Consider the following 25272-nt stretch of genomic DNA (forward strand, 5'->3'; position numbering starts at 1 on the left):
GCATATGCGTCTCTCTCCAATTTCACTGGGGCAGGCAGACAAAACAGAGACTGCTTAGGGCAGTCTGGAGCTAATCAACAGGTTAGCCAGTAAGCTGTTTAACAAGTCTGAAGTTATGGAGAGAGGCCATTATTTTGCTAATCGGGTGATAAAGACTGATATCACTATCAGCCCACCGCTGGTTTGCTTGCCTGTCAGTTTCCTGCAAGTAGCATGACGAAGCAGGGAAGGAGACTGAAAAGCTCTGTATCATCAACAGATGCATGCACTGCACACACCCCCCCTCCCTTGCTTCGGAGTGCTAGCCCAGGCCTAGGGGCTAGCAACACTCCCACCCCGTGAGCAGCCAACACGGAAAAGCCTGAGACCTGTAGGCAGACCTCTATAATGAGAGAGTCCTGCCACACCCCACTCAGCTCAGCTCCCTACAGAAGGGAAGGGAGGGCTGCTCTAGCGCCCCCCAGCTTCTAGCCTGAGCCACTGCAGCCTTGTGCCTGAATTTCCTCAGTCCAAAGAGAATGTCTGTCCAGTTTCAAACCAGTTCAGCTTAGCCAGGTTTAACTAACCTGCAAAGAATCAATTCAGGCTCAGGCTTTTTGAATGTCTGTCCCTAGCATCTGTGCAGTGCTGGGCTGACATCAGAGCACAAAAGAAGAGAAGGTGATTGGTGCCAAGCCCAAGCAAGATGGAGGGCTGGTTGGAGACAGAGGGAAACATCACTGCTGTTTTGTGCGTTTATTTCTGGTGGATACTGGGAACCAGGCAGAGGCCATTAAGCAACACCCAGGTACCAAGAACTACCAACTGCTACCAACTGGGAGCTCCACAAGTCATGGGCCACATCATGGCAGATTCCTACCTCACTGACACACAGCCCTGCTTGCATTTGTACTACCGGCATCTCAAGGCCCCTTAGCAAATCAATACTGTGGAGGAGCACCTGGCCCAGCCAGTGGGTCCCTTGGACATGAGGGTAAGTAGTAATAAAGGGGGAAACACCAAGCAGTGTGCTAGGGTTTACAGCCAATACTTGTCTAAAAGGATCTTTAATTCCAACCCTAGCTGTGGTTTAACCACCTCTTCAGTAAGCAGGGGCATCTACACGTGCTCCAGGGATGAAGGTACACTTTAATTAGAGCAGCTCTTGAGAGCTGCTCCAATTAAAGCACCCATAGCATCTTGTATATTCAGTGTCCCGCACTTCAAAATTTTGGTGGAGGCGCTGTAACTAAATGTCGTTCTAGCACGGGGACACTGAATACATTAAACGCCTGAGCTGCTGGAGTGTGCTAATTACTCCAGCAAACTTGATTAATCGAGTCTGCTCTAACACAATGTAATTACAGCACATTGGAGCAGGCATCCTGCGCATCTACAGGCACCCCAGAAGCCTCCTTAAGCAGAACAGGCCCCAGCCAAACCATCTGAAACAGCAATATAGCATCTGTGCTGGGTACAGGATCAGGACTTGCCATGGTACTTGAATCAACAGCCTTCCAGCTCTATTCCAGATGTGAGCAAACATGAGAGAACCACTGGAACTAGCCACATGGACCATCACTATCCTTAGCTCACTAGATCTCAGCCCAATCTCTCACCTGCATGCAGGGTTTGTCTATATTTTCCTCTTGGATTAATGTTCTCCTCGCCTACAGGTCCTGTAAAGTTTATGGTCCTTTTAAGAAAGCTCTTCTTTCAAAGAGCAATCTAATATCCCCAGCCAAACAGATGCTTCCTTAAGCAGGGGTTGCAGTGAAGAGCACAGATTGGTATGGAAGGGTAAAAATAATTCTAGCCCTACAGATCTCTGCAGCCAGCAATTCCTGAGCTAGGGTGAACCCAAGCAGAAGCCCAGCTAAAAGGAATCCATGCATTTTACAGCTTGGAAATACAAAACGGAGGAGCCCAAACAAGCAATGGAGCCTCAGGCAGCATTCGCCACTTGCAGCACATTCAGCCTCTCAGTGACTACCTGCAGCATACAGCTGCTGACCCTACTCAGCCATATACAGAGACAACAGAAAGAGGTTCATTACAACCCCCAGATTACAAACTATATGGGAAGCTAACACCCTATCTTCATCCTTTCAAGGTCTTTAGACCCAGACCAGGAGGGAGGGGAGCACATGTGTCTGCATGGAGACCCCCTAACCCCAGATCCTGAAATTACAGAGTTTCTAGCACAAAGGACACCATGATGGCAAAGGAGTACATGTACTAGTGGGATACGCGCCTGAGCCCAGTTATGAATCGGGGGTGCGTTGGCACATAGCCTCCAGCACAGCTCTGGCAGTTCCTGGCTCTGGAAGTGACCAGCCACGTGCTGGGGAGTCTCCAAACCTGCAGAAACAAGGCTTGGTCCAAATCAGAGCCTTCTTTCAAAAGAGGCAAAGAGGGAGCAAAGTGAGCAGAAGAGAAGGCCTTGGCTAGCGTTTCCTCAGCTTTGTCCCTATCTTGAGACCTCCGCCATTCCTGGACCGTGACAAGAGTCCCCCAGCAAGGCAGGCAGGAGAAGTACCCCACAATCTACAATGCCAGGGCCCTGCACCCCAAACTCATCAGGGAAAATCAAAAGTGACCCCCAACTACAGCTAGTCTTACTGAGACCCCAGCCTCGCTGCACTCCCTGCACCGGGGAATGCTCAGCCTGGCTGAGTCAACGATCCAGTGATTAGTCTCCAGCCCAGTGAGGCAGAAATAAAAGGGTCGCCACTTTACAGAGGCAGCTCAGCCTGAGCAGCTTATTGCAGGGAATGGCTTTAAATCTAACTCCTAGAAACTGCCTTGGATTCGAAGGGGCTGCCATGGCGTTGGCTGAGAATTGCTACAGCCCAACACATCGCTCTGCAAAACAGCCACCTGGCTGCACTCCTAGGAGCCCAGCGTGCCCCCAGCCCGCTCACACCGATCTGTCCCTCCATGCCAATGCCACCACTCATGGCCCAGCTGCTGCCCCCACTAGACTTGCCACTTACCAAATGTTGTGAGGTAAAAGGAGGAATCCAGGTGGGCAGCCTGTCTAGCACACAGCGAGACTCTGTGGACAGTGCTGTGCTCCATGGCTGCCTCTGCCTCTCTAATTAGCCTGTAATTGGAGTCCTCGGTGTCGCTTTCCAGTAGCCTCAGCTGCTGTTTAACATGGGGAGGGCTGCAGGCAATAGGGGGCGAGGGCAACAGGCTTCACAGGGAGCCTTGCCTCTAACCGCCATGTATTTGAATAGTACAAAGGGCTCTGGACTCCCATTGGCCCAGGCGGATTTGAATAGCAAGCTGTACCTGATTGAACAAACAGGGCTTCAGCCACACACTGCAACACATGCACATGCAGAAGTACGCATGCACACAGTAACGTATACACATGCACATGTACACACACGCACACAGATACCAACACACACTGACATGCTGAAAGACACACAAGCTAACATGCACAAAGACACTCGCACAATTACACAGCAAGACAAGTGTACACAATGATACACCCACCCACACCACACATGCACTAATACATATACGTGCCTACTGACATACACAAATATACACACCGCATACATTTACTGATCCAGAGACAGATACATTTGGATACCCAGACGCGCACACTCCCATTGACACACATGCTGATACACACACACTGACATATTCACAAGTAATAACACTGGCTTTTCCCAGCTCCAAAGCAGGTGCCACCTCCTGCTCCCCACTCTCAGTGACATGCAACTCCTCCGCTGTGCAGGCAGTTACCCAGATCTCCCTAATGGTAGCAGAGCAGTTCGCCTCAGGCTCTCCCATTTTCTACACACAGCATTGCTCTGGGCACTCTTCCCAGACTGCTGCCCAGATCTGTCATGCCTTTAAGGCCAAGGGTTGTTTAGCAGGTAGCTGTGTAATCACTTTATTCCCATTAAGACAGTCTGGAAACAGTAAAAGTAGAGCAATCTGGCAACATTTATTTTTCTCTGCCTATTCAGGGCCATACCGTGTCAGTACCCAGGACTACTGAAGCAAGTAGGTTTTCCTTGGAGATGTTCAGAGCAAGGAGTTCCAAAACTTTCACACCTAAGCACACTCTGACAGCAAGATTTTAAACTCACCTTCTGCAGCCATTCGCACAAGAAACCAGAGACTCACCCAATCTGGGAACAAAACCAGAAGCATGCGATTTATGGCCAATCCCACCTTGGCAACACAGTGGGGTAGCATTTGTAATGAGTACCGGTGTAATAGCAGATGGAATGAGGATGCAGTCTTCTGCAATGCCTGTTAATTCAGACTACAACTCCAGAAAACTCTCAGGAGGCTGCAGTGCAGGGGAAGAAAGAAGAGGAAGGAAGCAGACTGTAAAGGTGTGCGCAGTAGTAGTGAGAAGAAGAGGACAGTGTTTGCACCCCCTGCCTGTGGTCCTACATAGAAGGAGCGCACAGGGGAGCTTGGGATCCCGCTGGCTTGGTCAGCTAAGATTGTGTGGACTGAAAGAGCTGGACTCCAACTGGGGGGAAGAGAGGATGGCTATAGACTGCTGTTGTTTGAGCACTCAGGGACTAAAGGCTTGATTGTGGGACACTTCCAGAGGTGTAGGGGAAATTAAGGTACTGAGTGTATATTGCCACCACTGTTATCATTCCTTTGCCTTTTACTTGTTCCCTCCCTTTGGCCCATTGGCTTGTGACCCTAACCCCTATGATTTTCTATATAAAAAGTGGGAATTCCCCCCATTTCTTGTGCCACTTTCTGGGGCTGTGGGGTTAGCATACATTTACCTTATTAGAGCATCTCAAGCAGGGAACCTCTGTGAAAATCACCCCCTGTTGATGGATAGTCTGCAAACATGGAGAGGCTGGCTGGGTAAAGCAATATCTGCTCCACTCTTGCGGGGCATCAGGCACCACAAGGCAAGGTGAGCCCAGATGTCTTTGTCAGCAACCACCCAAGAGCAAAAGGGACCTTTCACTAAGTCCCAGGCAGCCTTAGGACAGGCCTACCCACATACTCCTTCATGGTGGAGGTCACATTCAGCTCATGGGCAAGGTGCACTCTCACAGTGGAGGCGCTGTGTATGCGTCTACGCTGCAACATGTGAACACAGCCTCTGCTACATACTCATCTGTTAGAGCTGTGTAGCATGTGCGGTCAAGTAAACATGCTACGTGCACCAGCACAACTGCATCCAAAGTGCCAATGTACACATGGTGCAGTAGAGTGGGTATAGCTACATAGGTCCCAGTGAACAGGGCAGCAGGAGATGCTGCCATTAGTCCTCATCTCTAAACCAGGAAGAGTCAAATCCAAGCTGCTCAGCAGACCCCTGAGGAGCAACCAAACTCATAGAGCTGCAGAGCCAGATTCAGAACGGCATCTCCCAGGGCAGGCCTGAGCAGGCATGGCTCATTCTGTGAGAAGAGCTTAGGAAAATGCCATCCCTTCCTCACCCACTCCAACCCTGGGATAAAAAGAGGAGAAAGTGCTACACACACAGCAGCCTGGGGCAAGGAGAAGAATCTTGACCAAAGGTCTTTTAGGCACAGCAGGGCCCCAGGTCTCTCCCAATGGCAGGCTGCAACTCTTTGCTTCCAAGGGACCATCTATCAGAAAGGACAACTGTACTTCAGAGTCTTTTGCCCTGGCCTCGGGCCCCAGAGCCCTCGGATTATTCAGTCACCCACACAGTTCCTCATTGCAAGCCACAGAGGCCATTTTCCAGGGCTTGTGACCCTAACCCCTATGACTTTCTATATAAAAAGTGGGAACTCCCCCCATTTTTCCCCCCATCTTTCTAGGCCATTTTTCATTGAATCTATCTAGCAACGTCATCAAAGATCTAAAACAGAGGGGCCAAACTCATATAGCCCCATGTCCTGAATAAGCAGTGTGGGGCTGGTGCACAGTTGGGCCCAACAACCCCCTCCCCTCCCAGATCCCAGACTGGCCAGAGCAGGTGCTGTGCTGCATGCAGTGCCCACTCCAGCCAGGCTGCACTATATGTGATGCCTGCTCTGGGAACTGCACTGCACGTGGCACCCACTGCAGCCATTCAGGACCTATGCTACAGATGAAACTTGCAGGCACCATGTGCAGCACGAGTCCCAGACTGGTTTAAGCAGTCCCATAGCTGCCAGGGAAGGTGCTGGGTACAGTGCACATCGCAGAGCAGGCACCATGTTTAGCACAACCCAGCTAGGGCAGGCACCACATGTGGTACTTCCAGCATCTACACTACATGCCCCTGGCCGGATTGTGGTGCCCATTCCAGCCACTCCAGGATCTTGTGGCACAGTCCCAGGCCCTGCCCTGCCCCATGCATCATGCCCCATGTGGGTCTGCTCAGACCCAGGGGCAGCACCAGGGCCAGATGGCAGGGCTCAATGGGCCGGATCCAGCCTGTGGACTACGTGTGTGACACCCCTGATATAAAACAGCCAATCTGTATAAACGAGCGTCAACTTGGCCTGCAACACACACCCACTGCTGGTTTACTACAGGAGATTGATTTGTCAAGAAGTCACTACACCCAAAACACTTGTGTTGTTATCCATGCAGGATTTCTCCTTTATTGGCATGCGGCTGGTTTTTAAAGATGTTAAAACAACTAAATGCACTGCTTTCAATGAGTTAAAGGGATTGATTTCAGTGTGAATTTGATGCCTACACATACCTTCAAAATTAAGGCCCCCAAACCCTGTAGCCTGAAGCTTCAAAGGAAAAGGACTGCCTGCTCCCATCTGTTGATGAGCAAAGGGAAGAGCCGGGCATCCAGCTGGCCATCTGTATCATTTACCCAGAACTCCAGGAGGGAACAGGCCGCAAGAGGGTCTGAGCCAGGGAAATGACCTGCAGAGAGCTTCACTTTCTACCCAAAATTCTGCCCTCCAAAGATACAGACTGTGCATTGGCCAGCTGATGGTACTGAGAAGAGAAAAGGTCATCCCCGATGAGAAAAAGTGTTTCTGTGCGGTCACTCAACACTGCAGCATTCAGAATGCTGCTCAAAAGTTCTTTTTGTAGTGCAGTTTCTTTTTTCTTTTCTTTTTTCTGAAGATCCCTTGTTGCTGGGATTGTAAAGATGGAAACTGCAATAGGAGCCAACAAGACAGGGTCTAACATGTGGCGGGTTGATAACTGAACCCACAGAAGACAACAGCTGACCCAAGCCTGCCCTGCTGCCCTTGGCACTCTAGGACTGCGCTACTCTCTAGCACCAAACTGCAAGTGGGAAGTAGTGGCTGGGACAGGAGAAAACGTGTAGTAAAGAGATGTTTGGATGGCCACATTGGTGGGCGAGGAACATAGCTAACAGCCAACTGTTAAAATACCAGGATTATGGACCATTCACATAGACAGACCAGTGCTATGTTCTCCCAAACTTGAGGCCGGTTTTCTTTTCCCCTGAAGTTTTTCTTGCTCCGTGTTCACCCTAAGCAGGCACTCAGGAAAGTAACCCAGAAATCCTGGGCAAGGGCTCAAAAGGATCCTCAGCTATTTGGATCCAGCCTGCAATTCTGCCATTAACCAGTTGGCAAAGAGTTACAGGGATGGCAGCACACACTGCCTGCAACCTCTTGGAGGGGGAGGGATTGGAGGAAAGCTAGCCAGCTGCAGTACGAACTGTGATGCACAGTATTTCCTTGTTACAAAGCCTAGTGCCTGCAAGCACAGCCAGCACCCTCTGCTATGGAGCGGCATGCCTGCTGCCACTTCTCACTCATTCCCAGGGCTGTCCCTGGGGGAGGGGGCAAATTGGGGCAACCACCCTGAGCCCCATGCTTCGGGGGGGCCCCATGCACAGTGCCGTACAGGCCCCACTGTGGCTGCCACATGCCACCACTGCTGAGTGCTACCTGCTCCAGCCCTTCACCGCCACCTCCTCCCCCGGGGTCCCGCACAGTCTAATTACACCCCAGGCCCCACATACCCCTAGGGACGGCTCTGCTCTTTCCTTACAGTTAGCCCACAGCTGATGTCTTCTTTTCTGTCAGCTTCCAGGCTATGCATTTCAACCACTATTGCAGGGCCCATTGATACCAGTTTTACCAGCAACAGCTCAAACAACTTCCTGCCATAAACCAGGCCCCAGGCCAGGAGGAGAAAAAGGCTTTTTTTAAACCTTTAGCTGCTCCTTTTATTTCAATGCAGTGGCCTGGTCTGCACTAGAGATGATTTCCCTGTTATCACAAGTCAGTGCCCTACATGCAGTAACACCCGGAGACAGCTGGTTCAAACTCCGGTGCACTAACCACACAACATGTCCCCGGAGTCTGCACAGAGAAGGAGGGTTAGACCTTGTGTCCAGGGGACACTAATGTTGCACTGTTTCCAGTATTACTCAAATTACCCCAGCCTGGCTCCTTATTTCTTCTAGGCTAAGTACAGATAGTCAAAAAGCCCGAGGCTGAATCAATTCAGTCCTTGCAGGTTAGTCTAAGCTGCATAGACTGAACCAAAAAGGAAGTGAACAGACATTCACTTTTGCTTCCAGAAATACAGCCATGTGTCTGCAGTGGCCCAGGCCAGAAGCTGGGGGGCGCTAGAGCACACCTTCTTGCTCAGCTGGAGCAGACAGCTTGGACCAAGGCTAGCTCGAGCTCGCCACCCTCCAAGGGGAGTTTTGCTGGGGAAGTGCAAAGCATCCTGGGATGCTCAGGGACTGAGAGTCAGTTTGAATGTGGACGGGATCTGGGACAGAAGCTGAATACACCAATTTAACCTAAATCAGTTAAGTCTGATACTACATCCATCCAAGTTTATCTTATACTGGTTTCAATCATTTTGAAAATGGTTTATGTGCACTGAACTTCTGTTGTGTTGCAGATTTGAACCAGTTTCTGATCACTTATACCAGTTTGTGTGTAATTTCTGTCCCTAGCCCCAATGGTTAGACAGCATAGAGAGGCTCAAGTCTGTTGCTGTTTCCAAAGCAGCAGGTTTAATCTTTTGGCTCAAGCAACAGCAACTCATGCACTGACTGCACAGACAGAGCCCTTCCCACAGCACAGCAATGATGCCTAGTGCAGACACTCCGCATGTCAACATTAGATGAGAAGGCTCAGCACCATATCTGTTTGGTGATAATTTATTCAGCTCCTTTTGCTGAAGCCTTTCAGAGGGTGCCACATTTTCCAGATTTTCTCTGCATCAAGAGGACCAGAAATGTACTGTTCTCAGATGGACATTGGGAGTGCAGTGTAGTTCCCCAACTCCAGGAGCTGTGGTGCAAGAAACACCAAATACCATTGAGGTTCATAACTCTGGCATCATTTCCAGCAAAGCTGCAGCATGATTCCTATTCATGCAGCTCCTGGCCCTGTGTTGTTGCTAGTGAAGCCAGGTTCAGGGGGGCTGCCCAGACAGGGAAGGCCTCTCTGTTCTTCCTTGGCTAATTGGTCCCAAGGGGGTCAAGACCTCAGCCTGCACCCAGGCTTACTTATGCCCATGTCAGAGACAGGAGGGTGAGAGTAAGAAACATCCCTTTGGATCTGGTAGTTTCATGCCCTGGTATAAATGAAGGCAGGGAGAGCAGGCCACAGGATGCCCATCAGTCCTGCTTGCCCCATCTGCCAACTGATGCCCCCCTTTGTGGGTAGTAAGTTGTGCATCTCTCCTGGGCTCCTCTTGAGAGCCTTGGTACCAGTTAAATCAGAAAACATTACCAAGAATTCCCTCTGCAAGCACTCTGAGCTGCCTCCCTTCAGCATCCAATATGCCCAGCTCACAAGGTTAGCATGGCAGGCCTTGCTGTTGCAAGCAGTGCCTGCTCTCCCATTTACCAGCCACAGGATGTCCATTTCACTGTGTCAACCTGACTCCCCAGTGGACGTCCCGACTGACCTGGTGATTTCACCTCCTGTTCTAAGGAGCTGTTCAGTCTTGAAGTAGCATAACTAGGGGTGGGTGAATGGTGCATTAGCCCTGGGAACCAATTTAGAGGGACTGCCAGAATGATCCCACCTCCCCCCACCACCCGGGAGCACACACCATAGCAGTTGCAGTTTTTGCACAGTGGGCACAGCACCCCCAGTTTGGTACACTGAGTGCCAAAAATGCTAATTATGCCTCTACTGTCATACATGCCTTACATTTGACCCAAGGGGGGCTTGTCTTTCAGTGCTGGGTGACACCTGACAGAGAACATTGGTCTTCTGAAGCAGGAGGAAAGGCACAACCACAAGATGACTAATGCAGCCCACCCAGGAGACTAGCGTTTGCTCCCTGTTCAGCTAGCCACTTCCTCTCAAGTGCAAACACCACTCAGTCACTGTTAATGTGTGAATCCTGTTAATGTGTGAACTAGATCAGGCTGGGGTGTCAACAGCTAACAGCCAACTCCCCTAAGACAAGGATGGACACTGTGTGCGTCATAAGCTTTCACCCAAGACAAATGTCACTCACTTTTCCAGCAGGGGAAATGCAAGTCCCTTCCCTTTCAGAGAATTCAAAGCACAAATTGATAAGAGGTAAGCGTGACGCTGCACAATCGAGGCTCCAAGAGTTGCTCTCCATAGGGCAGAGAGCCTGCTGGCAACTTTACAGCAGCTGAAATTTGGACCTATGCACCAATGACAGACTCCAGACTTCACCCATGACCATCCTGGCAGGAACCCTGCCCAGGTGACCTCTGCTGACAGAGGCCTTAAAGTGCTACTGTAAAACCAACCAAAGTCACCCTAACTAGTTCCCCAGGTCCCTCCAGTCAGGTCCTGAGAGAATATTAGTGCCTCCTGAGGGAGGGAGTGCCACCACAGTCATCTACTCAGAAACTTGGGAGCATCACTGTATAGCTATATACCAGGTGGAGGGAGCCTGGGGACATCACTACAGCCATCAGCCAGGAGAGGAGACTTAGGACCAGAGCTGCAGCCATCAGCAAGGGAAGGTCTTGTGCTCCTTCTAGAGCTGACCCCAACACTCAAGTCCTGCCTTCAGATCCTTTGGCCCCTGGTGTCAGTGGTGTTCAGGGGAGGGTTAGCAAGGGGGCACCTGAGGACCCTGTCAGAGGCTGCTGCAGAGTGAGAGCAGAGTCCCGAGTCTAAGAGCATGCCTGCATTAATGCGACTGTCCTGTGACAGTGCACTTGTGGCAGCTTTACTTAGGCAGGAGCAGCACCACGAGCAGTAAAGATGCAGCAGCCCAAGCTTAGCATGTGCTGGGACCTACCTGTGTGTGAACCTCCAAGGACCATGGGCATGGGCTGGCCACTAGAGATTGCGGCAAAACCACCACTCCTTCACCGGTACTGTTGTCTCTGAGGCTAGATGTAGCTAGTACGGTCCCACTTTCCTTTCCTCTACAAAGGTGGCTGATGTGATTTTAATCTAAACCTGTTAGGAAGGTGGGGAGTAGGAACTGGCACTTTTCTGGGTGAGCAGGCAGCCTGGGCACCATCACAGACAACCGGAGGCAAGGCAAGTACCAGTGCTGCAGGTGCTCCTCATCCAGGCCACCGAGCACTGCACAGCCATACCCCATACCAGGAACGCCCACCCAGCTCTGAGCAAACTGCCACCAGGGCCCCCGAGCCCACCAGCCCCTCTTCACATCACATTAACCACAGCAGCTCTCCACTGACCCACGCAATGCTGCACACTGGACCTGCTCAGCACACAGGCCCCTGTACCCAGCGCTCCTCTGCCGCTGCACCAGGACTTCGTGGTTTCTTACATTGCTTCACAGCTCTTCTCATGTGATAGGATGTCACAACTGAAGCGGAGGCAGGGTGCAAGGTGCAAAATAGCACTATGCTACTTGTGCATGATCTTCTCACCAGCCCCCTCGTGTTTCAGGAAGGCTGTGGTCCCAACAAAATACCACCCCTGACAAGAGCAGGCTGGGAGCAAGATGACTCCCCACTCACCATGGCTTGGGCCACAAGCCAATGCTTCCAAGTGCTTTCAAGCACATGAAAGGCAAAAGCTCCCTCTAGTGGGCACACAGGGATTCAGCTGCGTGTAAGCATCCGAACAGGCCCTTGTTTCAGCACAACAAACCAAATTAGTTTTTTGGCAACTCAGAGAGATTGGAGCCACCCTGTGGTAACCTCTGAACCTGATACGTAGGTCTAGCAAGTGGGGTGTGGACTGTATGGGTTTAGTTTAATAGGAGCGCTAGACAGCCACCTGAGCAAGCACAAGATGCACAGAGGCAATGTCAGGACTACTAGGCTTAATTACTTGGTTCCTGTGTATTCCACAGGACAAGCATCCAACTGTTGCACAAGCATCAGCTGTGAGCCTCTCCGGAGAGAGATACAGAATCCCCCCACAGCCAAGCGGTACTCCGAACTTCTCTGTGCCCGTGCAGGGAGCCCCAGGCGTGGCCTGCAGTGCCTTGCCCTAAGCCACCCATGTTCACCTCCTGGCTGGCACATCTGCCCCACCTACCTTTTCCTTTCACTCTCGCATGACTGATCTTCCTCCGTCTCATCACATGCTGCCCTCTCTGCTTCCTCAGTGAGGATCGGACAGTAGAAACGGTGACACGAGGGGACAATTCATGCCCTGGCTCCACGCTGCAGAGACCCAGATCCATCCCTGCTGGAGAAAACACAGCATGGCTGAGAATGGCCTCATTCGGCCCATGGCACAGAAGGGGAGCTGGTACACTTTGGGGATGCGCAGCTCCAGCTTCACCACAACGCTCTTTTGTCAGTGCACTTTCAACGCTGGTCAGGAAACACCCTGTAGCTTCCACGGTAAATTAAGCACAGCTGCAACTTAAACCCAGCCTAGTTCCAAGCTGGACACCAGAGCGGAAAGCTTTACCATCCACATTAGGAAGGGGAGTTTCACTAGGACCCCATGTTCATTCAGAGAATCGTAGAAAATGAGGGTTGGAAGGGACCTCAGGAGGTCATCTAGCCCAACCCTCTGCACAAAGCAGGACCATTCAGATCTGTTCTTTGACAACACAGAGACGGGCCAACACTGAGCACTTCCAAAAGGCCACCTTAAAACAGCAACCATTACCAGTGTCAGTCTGTCACACAGAGCATGCAGGACCAAGTGCCTTGCCTGGCACACAAGCAATGGCTCTATGGAAGGCCCCTTCAAAGGAGCTAGAGACGATACATTGGAATACTGTGATGGATAAAGGCGTTTATCCTTTATAACTCTGCCAGAAAGAGTTTCAAAGGCCGTTCTGTTTTGTAGTGGCTGGTTAGAAGTGTTTAATCTCCAACCATGAACCTGTAAAATTAGCATGGTCAGTAAAAGCAGCACCGCAGACTTCAAGCAAGCTGACTGACTGTCATGCTTGCTTTCAATAGGTCTGTGGAGAAGCATGGGCTTTGTACAAGGGAGTAAGAGCTTGGGGCAGCTATACATGAGTGTGGAGGCTGCTCCAACACGCTGGACTTCCAGCAAATCGGAGCAGATTTGTTAATCGAGTCTGCTGGAGCATGGCAGTTACTGTGCACCAGCACCAGCAACCTCCTGCGTCTCGTGCATCAGCATCCCCGCACTTAAAAATGGCAGTGGGGGCACTTGAACTACAGCTTGTTGAACAAGTTTTAGTTCAAGAGCTCCTGCTACCATTTTTAAGAAGCTGCAGAGCTTTAGATTGGCTCTCAGAGCTAATTAAAGCATTGCCCCCCCCCCAACACACACACATGTAAAAGTGCCCTTGGTGCCCAGATTTAACTCCACATAACCTGCTTTCCTGTCCCTACCTGCTGGCCATAAGTATAATACAGCACCTGGGCAGGTTAGAAGCTACCAAGAAAGGAAACCGGACTACTAGAGAAGAAATCGAACCTTAATGGACCTTTTCTAAATGTCCCCTTTCTCCCACCCCAAACACATACAGATGTGTATGCACACACAAACATGACAGTGACCCAGCGACAAAGATATTACATGAATATATCCTAACCCCAAATCCTGCAGACGATCTTACCCTTCTTCACCCCACCATTAGCCTGTATGGGAGAGCAGTAGCAGAGAAGTTAAGATACAAAGCCCCCAGCTTACACATGATCCAGGAGTCACAAGAGAGTCTATTTTGGGTTTTCTTTTCTCATCTCTAGACAGTTACTCTGCTGTGTTCCACATTGCATTAGCCTGGAGTAACAACTACATTTAGAACAATATCCTAAAATGTCACTGGATGGAAAAACTCCTGGCTTAGCCCATCACAAGGCTCTGTGACACCGTGACAAGGACATCTGTGTAGCTCAGTGAGTACGTGCTTCTTATTTGTGCAATTTAACCTTCAATGACTGAAACCAGTGAACCAATGTCAAGAAAAGGAGAGCAACAGTCAGGATCCCGTTGCACCAAGTTATTCCACCACAGCACAAAACCAACAACAAAAGGATACTACTTGAAATTAAAAGCTCTTGTACTGAGCAGTTGCCACAAGAGAGCGGGTCACTCTGCTCGCTATGTGGGTAAACAAGATCCATTCAAAACACATCCCAACACATTCAGTTTAGTTGTAAGCAAGATTTTGTTCCCAGTATTTTCCTGATATTTAATGCCCTATGTCAGGGGTGGCCAACCTGTGCCACACATGCCAGAAGTGGCACGGGCAGCCTCTGGGTATGGCACATGGCAGACAGAGGAGAGGACAGGGACCACAGTGGTGGATAAGGCAAGGAACAGAAAGCAGAGCAGCCAGGGGAAGGGGATCAGAGTGGCACGAGGGGATAGGATAAGACTAAATTGTGGCACGCTTGGCAAAAAGGTTTTCCTCCCAATCTGTTTCTGGGCAACACAGATCTGCACATGCACTCAGAGGTACCGTCACAACACAGATGTTCCCATCTCACATATTGGCACAGTCCTAGGAAAAGAAGCCCTCCTTGGCGCAAAGCGGTTTCTGGAAAACAACGCAGCAGGGTCTGTTATTCTTCATGGAGTCAGTTAGCTCGAAGGCAGCTCAGGGATGTCTGCGCAGTGCTTGAGACAGCTGCCTCTCCTGCCATGCACCCCAGCAAAGACAGGCTCATATCAGTCACATGCAATCTGATGAGGTGAACTTGGGTTCACAAAAGCTTATGCTCTATATATATCTTATTTAATTAGTCTATAAAAGTGCATATCTACCCTGCCTTCTGACTGGCTTCACACGGCTAACTACCTCTCTCTACTTCTACCAGTCAGACATAGCAGATCCAAGTGGTGGCAAATACTGAGGGGTGTAAAACTAGAGGGTGATCTGAGGACATGTTTGCAAACAGCACTCACCCAGTATCTCGGGAATGGTGGGCAGGTCACTCAGTGCTGTGCTGCCAGAGATCCACCTCTCAAATGGATGTAGCAATATCAGCTAGCTCACAGGGCTGGACCCCTCATTGCCAGCCTTGTTCATAGAGGACTTTGGAAATAGAAAGCACTAATAGCTCAATAAATCCCAGAGAACTGAGGAAGTAACGCCGAGAGGGATAGTGCCAGGACAGGTATTCAAAGACAAGTGGCCAGCAACCCAACCAGGACCTGCTGGCACCCAAGGTTACCAACCGGTCCAAATCCACACCCATCCCACTGCCCTCTCTGACCAGGGGGTCAGCAACTGAGCAACGCTCCATGGCAGCAGCCAGGAAGGGACACCTGCCCTTTACTACAGCAGCCCATTCCTCAGGCCTCTGGCTACTTTCACTAGAACAGGGTTGGGCTCTCTTGCAGCCGAACCGTGGCTGCATTTACACAGGCTAACCCTAGAAATGGGTTTTCTGCTCGAAATGCTTGCTTGCATTTCAGGAAAAAGCAGCAGCAGAGGAGATGCCAAGTGACCAACCAAGGGAAAGGAGGACACCCCCTGGTCATCTCATTTATAGAGTCCAAACGGACAGCTATTGTGCTGCAGCTTTAAATCATGGCCCCTGTGGGAACAGGGAAGAGGAGACAAATAAAGACACTGACACTTTATTCTCCCAAGGCCTCAGAACAAAGAGCTGGGCTCTGTTCGGTCTGGATGCCCTCCCGCTGTGCTCAGCCTTCAACTTGGGAAGCTGCAGGGGCCTGTGGGAAGGAGCAGGGAAAAGCATCCAGCAAAGACCTTCGGTTATTTTAATTGCTGCCAGTTATTTATAGCCCGCAAGTGCCCTGAGGAGCATTCAATGATGTGGTCGGTGCTAAGAAAGGAAGCATCCAGTACTGAAACAGCCCCCGATCCTTTGAGTGGTGGGGGGGAGACACTCTGCACACCATCCCCTCACAGGAAGGGCAGAAAACCCCAGCCTGGGGCAAAACAGCAGGGGATGGACAGCCCCAGAAACAGCAAGGCAAGACTCAGCCAAGCAGACGGCCCAGGACCCCTGCACTGTTGGAGAGGCACTTTCCTGATGGTGGAGAGCGACTCTGCCCCATTTCCCAGCCAGGCGAAGCTGCTGCCCTCCCTCCCATGACAAATAACCACATCACCCTGAGAATCTAGAGCCAGCCGCCCCAAGCCGGCACTGAACGAGCAAGAGCTGGCAGGAGAGAAGCGGCTGGCCACACTCCGGGGCTCTTGCAACTGCTCTGCCGTCTGTGGCATCGCACCAAGAATGAACATGGCCCGCTCTGTCTTGGGCGCCGCAGCAATTAAACTGGATGTCCTCCTGCTGTCTCCAGCTTGGAGACAGGAGCTCTGGGTGGAGTGGGGAGGGAGACCTTGACAAAAGCATTATTTATTCTTTAATTGCTGCTCATTTATTTAGAAAGCCAGCTGTCTTTGGAGAGCAGGCAGTAATTAAAATGCAGCAAGTAAACAATCAATGCTAACTAGTTTCCATGGGCAGGAACAGACCACAGGAGGACACCTGGGTTCTTCTTGCTTTTAAAGAAACACAATCAGTTTTTTTTTGAGTAGAACCTCTCATCTTCGCTGTTACATGGCTGCCAAGCAGCTCCAACTGCAAAAATGCCCACTTGCTTGGAGCAAGCTGGCCTTGTGTGCAGTTGGGCCACAGGCAGGTAATCCAGAAGCTTGCTTGGGTGACAACCTGCTGCTAGTAGCTCCACCCAAGGACAATTTGGGCAAGAGGTTTCAGGCCACATGCAGCAGCTAGAGCAGGAGTGGGCAAAATGCGGCCTACGGGCCAGATGTGGCCCGCCAAGCCATTCTATCCAGCCTGTGGGGCCCCTAAAAAATTTAGAAAATTAACATTTATTGGCCCCTGGCTGCCCGTCATGCGGCCCTCGATGGCTTGCAAAAACTCAGTAAGTGGCCCTCCACCTGAAATAGTTGCCCGCCCCTAAGCTAGAGTAACAACACACAGGCTGAGTCTGAAAGAAGCTTCCACAGGACAAGCAGGGAGATCTCAGAGGGTGATGATGGGCGAGTGCATGTCATCCCCTCAGGATCATTCCTGCACAGTCCCTCAAGGCTCTGTCTGGTCACCCATCCTATTCAATGTGTATGAGGCCACTCGGTGAGATGATGGGGAGATTTGGAGTGAGGTGCCATCAGTATGCTAATGACACCCAGCTCTACCTCTCCTCTTCTTCTGACCCTGGCCCCAGCCTCAGTCCTTTCTAGATCACAGAGGTGATGGTGGGGGGCAGACCATAGGACTTGAGGGGAACTGGGACACCTATCACTGATGGGGTTCAGTCTACCACCACTCAGATTTGCAGCCTTGGGGTGCTCCTGGATCTTCAGGTGGTAGCAGCAGCTAGGAGCCTCTTCTCACCAACTCCATCTGGTGAGAAGGCTGTGACCCTTTCTTTCAGATTCAGATCTGGACACTGTCACCCATGCCCTAGAAAATGGTCTGGAAGCTGCAGCTGATGCAGAATGACCCAGATTGGTTGCCAGGAGCAACCTTCCAGCATCTGCACTGGCTCCCAATAGCTTTCTGGATGCAATTCAAGGTGCTGGTTTTGACCTATAAGGCCCTAAATGGTCTCTCCCCTATGTACCTACTGCCTTCTCCCTTGCAGCACGTTGTGATACTTCAGATCAGTCAAGAGCAACTTCCTGGAAGTGCCATCAGTATACCAAATCCACCTGGCAAAAACCTATGACTGGTTATTCTCAGCTGTGGCTCCCGAGCTCTGGCACTCCCCCCCACTTGAGGCATGCCTAAGCCTGACCAACTTTGAGAAGCACTGTAAGATCTTGCTATTTGGGCAGGCTTTTAGCAAACAAAGCTAGGCTGAGTTATTGCTTAGTGGGTTTCTGATACTGATATTCTAGTTCCCCTTTTCGCTGTTTTGTTCTCTTGCCCATCTCCTGTTCTACAAGTTATTCTGTTCTCTTACTATAAGCCACCCTGAGCCTTTTTTGGGAAGGGTGCTATACGAATTGCATAAGGGGCATTGGGTCAGGAGATCTGCTGGGTCATTCAGCCTGCAGGGTAAGCATTTAACATTTTCCACAGCCAGCAACAAAAGTGTGCTTGAATCAAAGGGCTCAGGCCTCCACAGCCAGGTCTATCAAAGCAGGGAACTGGGATGCTGCAGCAGGATGTGCTTCATAGATGGCGCTGCAGTACTGGCAAAGGTGAAGTCTGCATCTTGGCTCTGCTGAGCAGAAGGATCCCTACAAACCCTGAGGGTCTTTTACACATTCAAACTGCATGTGGAAAAACCAGAAACCTGGGACCAGGCACCAGAAGCCCGAGATGTGAGGGGGAATACTGCAGACCAGTGAAGGAGGGAATTCGGTAACTGCACTCTGTTTCACATGCACAGGGCCCCTGTTCCCAGTAGAGCACCTTTCATCTCCGTCTCACCCACTCATGTCCAGCAAATACAACAAGAAGGAGCTGCCCATCACATGACCATTTGCATCTCTTTGTTGGCATGTGTTCCCTCCTGTTTGCTCATATCTATATGCTGTCTTTTTGGACTTAAGTGGTAAGTTCTTCAGCACCATCTCCTTGTTCCATTCAGTGCTGAGCACAGTGAAACCCTGGACTGTGATGGGTGCACCTGCAGTGGGATCCCCATGGACAAGGCATGTCCAGAGCCACAGTTACTGTGAAGCAGCCGTTCTTCTGCAACTTGTAGCTCAGTCAGCCTGGGTGGGCTGTCTCAGGGGCAGCACACGGCGCCTCTCAGACCTCAGAATACACCCTTCCCAAATCCCAACAGCCTCTTGCAAACACTTGAAGCACAAAACCTGTTTACCTAACTGCCAGGAAAAGGGCACTGTACATAACCAAAACACCCTGCTCTACGCTGACCTGCTTCTCAGAACTGTTTAAACCCCATCTCTTTGGGGAAACCTTCCAAAACCCTTCAGCCCAAGGCAGTCCACAAATGCAGAATGCTTTAGCCCAGAAGGTTAAAGTTTGTCTAAGTTATAAACAACAGATTTTGAGTGCAGGGCATGCTTCAACCTCTGCAGTCTTGCTGGGGGCATCCCTTAGACCTCTGTTTGTTGCATGGATGAACCCAGCACCTGCACTACTCATACTGTTTCCTTCAACCACCTGTTTCTTACTATAGCTCACCCTTTAGATCCAAATTAGTTTAGGCCCTGTCAGAGACCTTGCTTCTTTGGAAAGCAAAACAACCCTAAAAGATGCTTAAGATCTTGGCTCAGTGACCATCAGGTCAACCTATTGGCTATAATGAGCTGAAACTGCCATAGATCATACCTCTGTCATCATCAGTGCAGCCAGGTGTGTACAACAACACAGACTGACCTTCAAAACAAGACAGCATTTATTAGGTAAGTGAAACCAAGGATGTAGGGCTCATTGACTGGAACAGAAAAAGCAAACCTCTACCCACATGCCCGGGCTCTCTCTTTACCACATAATACCCAGGATTCATCTCCCTTTCCCCTGCCCTGACAATAGAGTTTGCATAACACATATGTTCACATGCTAGTCCTGTGCCTTGGGTTGCAGTTGCACTGCATTGACATGTTCTTTTCTTTCTTTCTGACTCATTAAAAGTTAGCGTCCAGAAGCAGCTCCTAAACAAGTCTCGACAGCTCATCCATACCATCTCAGGAATGGCTATTGCCTATGTTATTCCTTCCCATCCCTTATCCAAGGAAAGCAGTTCATTCCTAGGTGCGCCAAACTTATGTTCTGTTACAGGAATAGATCAGTTTTGTGTGCCAAATTTCTGTTCTGCTATGGGTATAGACCGGTTTCCGATCACTTATACTGGTAAAAGCATAGTGCCTATCCCTGGGCACAGACTTTTCCTCTGTACAGTACTAGTATTGTGAACTAAGAACTTTGGTGTCCAGAAATATGAATGAGACACCTTTCCAGACACCACATTCTCTTTGCTCTTCCTATCACATCCAGAATCAAGAGCCAGATCTACAGCTGAGGTCCCCCTACCCCACCGCCTGCTCTGCCTCCTATGCCTGAAATGCTGCTATGTCCACACCTGCCATCATCAGAACCAGTCCTTTTTCACATCTCGAGAAACCCCATTGGTTCAGCATCAGCCATCACTGGTGGACAAGCAAACAACATAAAGCAATGGGCTGCACCAGCTCTGGAAATGGGGGAGATGCAAAGCTCTGCAAATGGTGGCATTTTCTGTTCCATTTGGCTCCACCCAAAATATCTCATTTGATCCAAAATGACCTTCATCAGACCTGAAATGACATGTTTTATTTCACTTGGGACTTATTTAGCCCTTAAAAAGAATAATCTCGACTCCTAAACAAAAACACTAATCCATAATGACAACATACAGTATTGAAAAGAGTTAGATTTTCCCAAGTCCCCTCCCTTTTATTTTCTGGCTGGAACTCTTCAAATTCATGAATAATTTCAGTCCCCTGAAAACTGATTTTTTTTCCAGTACAAGAAAAATAAAACTGTCCAACAGAATCCAGAGCCATGAAGTTATGTCAAGGAAGCGGGGGCTGTGTAATCACTCTGCATGAGACCCGCTTCCCGCAACCTCTGGGCACTGGAATGCATCGAGCAAAGGCAAAGCACTTAGCTAGACAAACTACCACACGCTCCAACGGACTTTGCAACATTTCCAGGGCACCGCTACAACCTCCCCCTGTCAAACCTGTGTTATTTCTCTTCTCCTCTGGCGAGCCAGTGGCTCCCCCCAGTCAATGCATTTTACATCCAAAGAGAATACAATATTTGCTTCACATGCCGCCATCAGTATCCTGGAAACATCCCATTCTCAGGCAGAACATCCTCACCCAATTTTTTTTTTATTGCAAAACTGTTTTTTAAGGAGAGAAAGAAAGGAACAATGAGACTGTCACAAAAGGGCACTGTCTCTTTAAAACAGCTTGCCCAGCAGCTTTTGAACAAGGGGGTCACAACTAGATTGGGTTTTTCCTAGCTGTGCCTTCAGCTCAGCCAAAAGAGAGAAAAAGAAATAACAGTTTAAAAATGAGTTGCTGAGGAACTCCTAGGAAACCAAAATCAAACCCCATAGACCCTGGGCACCCTCCACTAAGTGCACAGCAGTCTGGAAAGTCTGTTCAAAGGGATCTCAAGTTCAGCACCCAAGAACTAAGGTACCCAGAATGAGCAGCCCTTTCCAGACACTCTGGCAGGATTGGGCCCATCAGGCTGAGCAGCGTGAGATGCTGACAAAGGTACCTAAAATTGGGATGTATCATGTCCAGTACTGCAACGGCCCAAGTATCTTCCAAGCCCGCTTGACTGGAGACAGACAGCCTCAGCACTCCCCAGGTCCTGAATACTGCTAATTTTTAAATAAGCAGAGCTCACTGGGCACCTACAGGTAATCATTAACCTATAATCCAAGCAGAGACAATAAGGCAACAAACAAGCTCCATGCTATTCGCCCTTGCATCTGTTCCCTGGAAAAATTCCCTGCCCTTCCACCAAAACCTGGTTTCTCCTGACAGAAGGAAAACAGGAGAAGCCTAGCAACGGCATTAAGGAGAGCAGCCCACACAGCTCTCATCCACCTGAACTTCAGTACTGACTGCCCAGTCCAAGTCGAGACATCTAATCAGAGCACTCATGACTTCACTCCTTGATCTCTCTAGCATGGCATCTCTTCCACAGGCCCCAGCCAGGAGGGTTACTCGTTAACACAGACCTCCATAAGGAGATGCAGGAGAAGGAACGGAAAACATTATTAACGTATTCAGCACTGAAACTTTGCAATCACTTCTTGATTTACTTTCCATGAGCCTTTGACCCAGGCAGGATGGCAGAGGCAGTCAGCAGTCCTTGCTCATGTTCCTCTGCCAGAAGGGGAACAACTACGGAGGGGGAGGGATGCATGAATAAAGTCCTCTCCCCCACATGTTCCCAGGAGCAAGAGCAAGGTTGGTTCGTAGCTCCCATTGTGGTGATCTAATCCCCCAGGCACTAAAATTCTCCCGCAGTTTATATTAACTTTTACAGCAAAGTACACTTCAGATCTTGGGGTTAATGAATTTCCTTCTAGGTTTAAGATTTTATATGGTTCACCTCCTACAGTCCCCAATCCCCCAGTGCTATGTAGGTACTTGCTTTGTATATATGGGCTTGAATAACCAGACAAGTGTGTTGGGGCTAGCCTAGATTGCTTTGGCTACAAACAAAATCCCTCTGTATTTACAGATCACCTGAGCAGGAAAACCTGGTTTTCCAAATCAGTGTTGAAGAGCAAGAGACAGTCGGAGCTATTCCTGTAAGCACCTCTTTCAGGACTGTTTAAAAATAACACGCCATTCCCAGGGCTGAGGCAGGTGTCTCGCTGTCTCCTCCAGTGTATGAACAGGAGCAGATCGCCCCCTCACACGTCATTCCCAGCAGTATTGAGCTAATAAGCCAACTGCTGCAACTGAATTATTTACTTCATAAATGCTCTCCCACCACACTGTGGTTTGAAGAAACCAAAAGGAGAGGACTAGTTAGTGCAGCAGACTGCCTGAGCTCTGTCGGTGGTCTAAAGCTAACCCACATCAGTAGCCACCTCGAGCCATCCCCCTGGAAGGGGGATTAACAGCTGCTATTGGTGTCAGTCAACTCCAACATGACAAAGGCCCTTCAGTCACAGTTGGTGGGACTATCCCTCTCACTGACTCTTGGCAAAAAAGCCAAAGGATGAAGAGTCCCAAGAGGACCTGCTCCCTTCTCACCCCAGCAACAGATCCCTCTGTACTAAGCTGGAGGCAGGTGGAGGTGGAGGCACCTCAGTTGTCCTTGGGCTCCTGACCAAGGGCCAGAAAGCGAACACGTGACGGTGCTTCCACTCTAGAGTCACATGTGCTGCATCTCACGGGAGAAAGCCTTAAACACAGAGGTGAAGGCATGTAGCATTCGAATAGCAACCCCCCAGACCAAATTCACCCCTGAACTCAGCAAGGGACTACCAAATGATTGTTCTGCTCCATCACCACCACGATACCATGTACCAGCAGCCCTGGGCAGTTTACAGCTGTGAAATGGCAGGTCAGCCTGGCCCCAAAAGCCATTCAGACTGATGCAGCCAGGGTCAGCACTGTCCCTTGTGCTAGGGCAGGCCCTGGTGTAGCCCTTCACCCGTGGGGTGCAGCGAAGGTGCAGAGGAGGTGACCAACTACATACTAAGCACTGCCTCTCATCAGCTCCACTGGCTGGGACTCTACCAGACCCTCAGACTTGACAGAAAATGGCTGCAATGGGAGGGGCAGCATTACTGAGAAATGCCCCCCTTGGGGAAGCGTAGGGCACACCAAAGCTGGTACCAGGCACGATGCTGACCCAGCATGTCACTTAGAGCTGAGGCATGACTTGGGGGAGATGCTGGAGCAGCACAAAGCACATCCACCCACAACAGGGAGAAGGAGCCTTCTACATTTCTGATTAGGCAGCCACAGCACATCCTTATCCCTAAGGAAATGAGTATTGACCTGACAGCACTGCCCCATCTCAGACCAGAGAACGGATGGCTCATCAGCCAACATCAGGACCCCAAATCTGGGAGGCAACATGAACATCCCCAGCAGGATTCACACTGCTCCCAGTCTCAGACTTAACGCCAGCAGGATTCAACCAACTGATTTCCTGCATCTTCTCCCCCATGCAATCCCATCTGCAAAGTCGCGGCCCCCTGCATGCTGCTGACAGGATTTAAGCTGACACTTACGCTACATTTGCAAATACTCAATGATTTGCTCCTGCACCTTAACCAAATTCACAAAGATACTGTTTCCCTTTCTCCAGCAAGTTAGGTTCACCTCTAACTTCAAACCCAGCGGGCTCTGCCTTGGGATTTCCCATCAGGGATAGGACTTCCAGTGCCCAGCTCCTACAACTCTTCTGCTGCTCCTTCCTTCTACCCTGGGAATTTGGGGTTTTACAACTCAAATGCCTTAAACAAACCAAAAAACAGCAGCACAATCACAGACAAAGCCTAGACCAGGACATACAATAGCCACCCATTGTTTCCCTCCTAAACTACCAGGACCTGCAAAGTTAAATTCAATGGCAAAAGTAGGGCTCACCTGCAAGCAGCAAAGTCCAGGCAGCTCTGAGCCTATTCAAACTTTCCTGAGCCTGTCCGGAGGGGGAAATCTCCCAGTCTTAAAGGCACAGGACCCTTTTCCCAATCCACTGAGAAAGAATTGCTGTTTGCTGGATCCCGTTGGCTGAAGGCACCCAGTGGCCCCTTTGGATTGGGGAGGGGACAGTGAGTTGACAATGTCTGAGAGTGGAACAGCTGAATCCTGTCACTGTGTGGGGGTGGATCCTACAAGTTTGCCACCGGAGCAGAGGCTTTAGTGAGGCGTTGCCAGGGAGTGAAAAATCCTTGTCCAGAATGTGGTGCTAGGGAGTCCGCACATATCCCCCTACATCCCCATCCCCTAGCAGATTGCTGAAGCACCTAGGCCAAGCCAGGGGCACAAGGTCTGCAAGAAAAGGCTCTTCATGTGGAGTCTATCTGGGACACCGGTGCTAGGGCTAGGGACAAACGTTACACACAAACCATTTAAAGTGATCACACACTGTAACACAACAGAAGCTCAGGGCACATAAACCGGTTTCAAAATGGCTGAAACTGGTTGAAGATCAACCTGGTTGAAGGTAGTATCAGACTTAACTGCTTTGGGTCAAACCCCTTTCTGAAACTTCTGTCCCAGACCCTAGTGTCTAATGCTCAACGCCCTGGCTCCCAGAGGTGAGCAGACAGGAGCCGGGCCCCAGGGTGGAGGGATGGGAGATGCATACAAGGACTGCATAGCACTGAGAGCGAAGAGAGAGGAGACATAAATCTCTGGAACCAGGAGTAGACTTAGACATGGCAGTGCTGGCTACTGTATAAACCCCAGATCCTTCAGGAGATGCTGAGGCCAGAAGGCCTCCTGGATAAGAAGTAGCACAGTGGCTAGGGCAGCAACTTAAGCCCAGAGAGAGCCAAGTTCAAGTCCCTTCTTTGCCAGGTTGAAAGCAAGAACTTGAACCTTGGTCTC

General features: G+C 50.1%; 1 protein-coding gene across 6 annotated transcripts in view; it reads right to left on the bottom strand.

The window, feature by feature from the left end:
* The window catches only part of RGS3 (regulator of G-protein signaling 3), a 222393-nt gene extending 197984 nt beyond the window's left edge, over positions 1–24409 (bottom strand). For 2 of the 6 annotated variants that reach the window (XM_019510370.1, XM_019510366.1), the window contains exons 1-2: positions 21461–21567; positions 12369–12518 (exon numbers count right to left, since the gene is read on the bottom strand). In XM_019510370.1, the coding sequence (XP_019365915.1) occupies positions 12369–12516 (148 nt within the window). In that variant the 5' untranslated portion in view covers positions 12517–12518; positions 21461–21567. Of the gene's footprint in view, positions 1–2975; positions 3076–12368; positions 12522–21460; positions 21570–24306 lie in introns of those variants that run through there. The other 4 variants (XM_019510367.1, XM_019510368.1, XM_019510372.1 and 1 more) reach the window with 4 other exon arrangements.
* Positions 24410–25272: the final 863 nt, after the last annotated feature.

This window comes from Gavialis gangeticus, unplaced genomic scaffold (assembly GCF_001723915.1).
Source record: "Gavialis gangeticus isolate Ggan-Ray unplaced genomic scaffold, GavGan_comp1, whole genome shotgun sequence".
Taxonomy (NCBI): Eukaryota; Metazoa; Chordata; order Crocodylia; family Gavialidae; genus Gavialis; species Gavialis gangeticus.